Source organism: Brassica oleracea, chromosome C2, assembly GCF_000695525.1.
Source record: "Brassica oleracea var. oleracea cultivar TO1000 chromosome C2, BOL, whole genome shotgun sequence".
NCBI lineage: Eukaryota > Viridiplantae > Streptophyta > Magnoliopsida > Brassicales > Brassicaceae > Brassica > Brassica oleracea.
In genome coordinates this window covers 24,846,593-24,847,871 of record NC_027749.1, presented here as the reverse complement: position 1 = coordinate 24,847,871, position 1,279 = coordinate 24,846,593, and the positions used below count along the sequence as shown (strand labels likewise).

The 1,279-nt window shown below is 33.7% G+C and overlaps 1 protein-coding gene across 1 annotated transcript in view; it reads left to right on the top strand.

The window, feature by feature from the left end:
• LOC106323822 overlaps positions 1-187 on the top strand; it is a 934-nt gene extending 747 nt beyond the window's left edge. The window contains exon 3 of the mRNA XM_013761885.1: positions 173-187. Coding sequence (XP_013617339.1) covers positions 173-187 — 15 coding nt within the window. The remainder of the gene's footprint in view (positions 1-172) is intronic.
• The last annotated feature ends 1,092 nt before the right edge of the window (positions 188-1,279 follow it).

The following is a 1,279-nucleotide window of genomic DNA, read 5'->3' as shown; positions in this document are numbered from 1 at the left end:
CACGCTTATCGGTACCTCACCTGAGGGTCATATTCGGGTCCAACAGGGGTGGTCATCTCTTTGATTATGCTTCAGCTGCGATATTGTATGAGATGTGTGTTCTGGAACCTACTGCCACCATGAGTAATTGAAACATGGAACAAGTACGTCATGTTTTACAATCTTTTTATAGGTTTCTTTGGTTTGATCTGCTGAACAATTGAAACATGGAACAGAGCTGAGAAGAAGATGTCTGTTTAAAATTTCTAATTATATGATTTGTATTTTCATTTTTAATATGTTTTATGTCATATTTATTTAAATTTTATGAAATCTAATAATTTATAAGTTTTGTAAATTTTAAATTTAATAATTAAACTTCTAAAAAAAAAAATTTAAGATCCTCAAAAGGGTTCTTCCACTGGACCTTGAGAGAATTAATTACATAAACAAGAATTCTAAACTTCATAAAATACACAATTAACAATTAAATAAATCATTAGAACCCATGAAAGGCTCTTCATTGGACATGCTCTTAAGGTTACCAAACTCTAACAGGTGTCAACTGCTGGAGGTATCTGGGTTTTACTTCCTCGCCCTGTCCAAAACATTGTTTTTTTTTCCTGTCCAAAACATTGTTAAACTTAACAGACCAGAACATCTTGTCACTATCTATCTTCATGATTTATTGAGTTCAAGAATCTATAAACCGAATGCTTCTTGCGGGTTCTTACATTAGTTAACGACCAACAACGTGTTCCGGTTCTGTTTAAAAACCTAAATTTGGTTGATTTTTCCGGTTATATATGTTGGAGATAAACTTGAAGATAGCTTAGGAATCAAGTTATCCTTATCTTAGTTAAATTAAGATAATGACAAAGTGTTTTCCTAATGAGTTTAGGATTTATATCTCTATATAAGAAGATGGTGAGGTGTGCCATGAACTTGTGAGCTTAGAGATTACTTTGTGAGAGTTTAGGTTTTGAGTGATTTTCCTAAATTAATAAAGAGAGTTTGATAATCTTTGAGACTCATATTTATACGTTAACCTATCAATTGGTATCAGAGCAAAAAACTGAGATCAATCAAGACGTAAGAGATGGGTGATATTACTACCGTGAGTGTGGTAAAACCGAAAGAAGGAACATCGACGATAAGTTGTCCAATGCTAAGTTCATCGAATTATACTGTTTGGGCTATCCGTATGAAGCTTCTTCTCAAGGTTCACAAAGTATGGGAAACTGTGGAGATAGAAACAACCGAGACTGAAAAAACGACATGGCCACTGCGCTTATCTTCC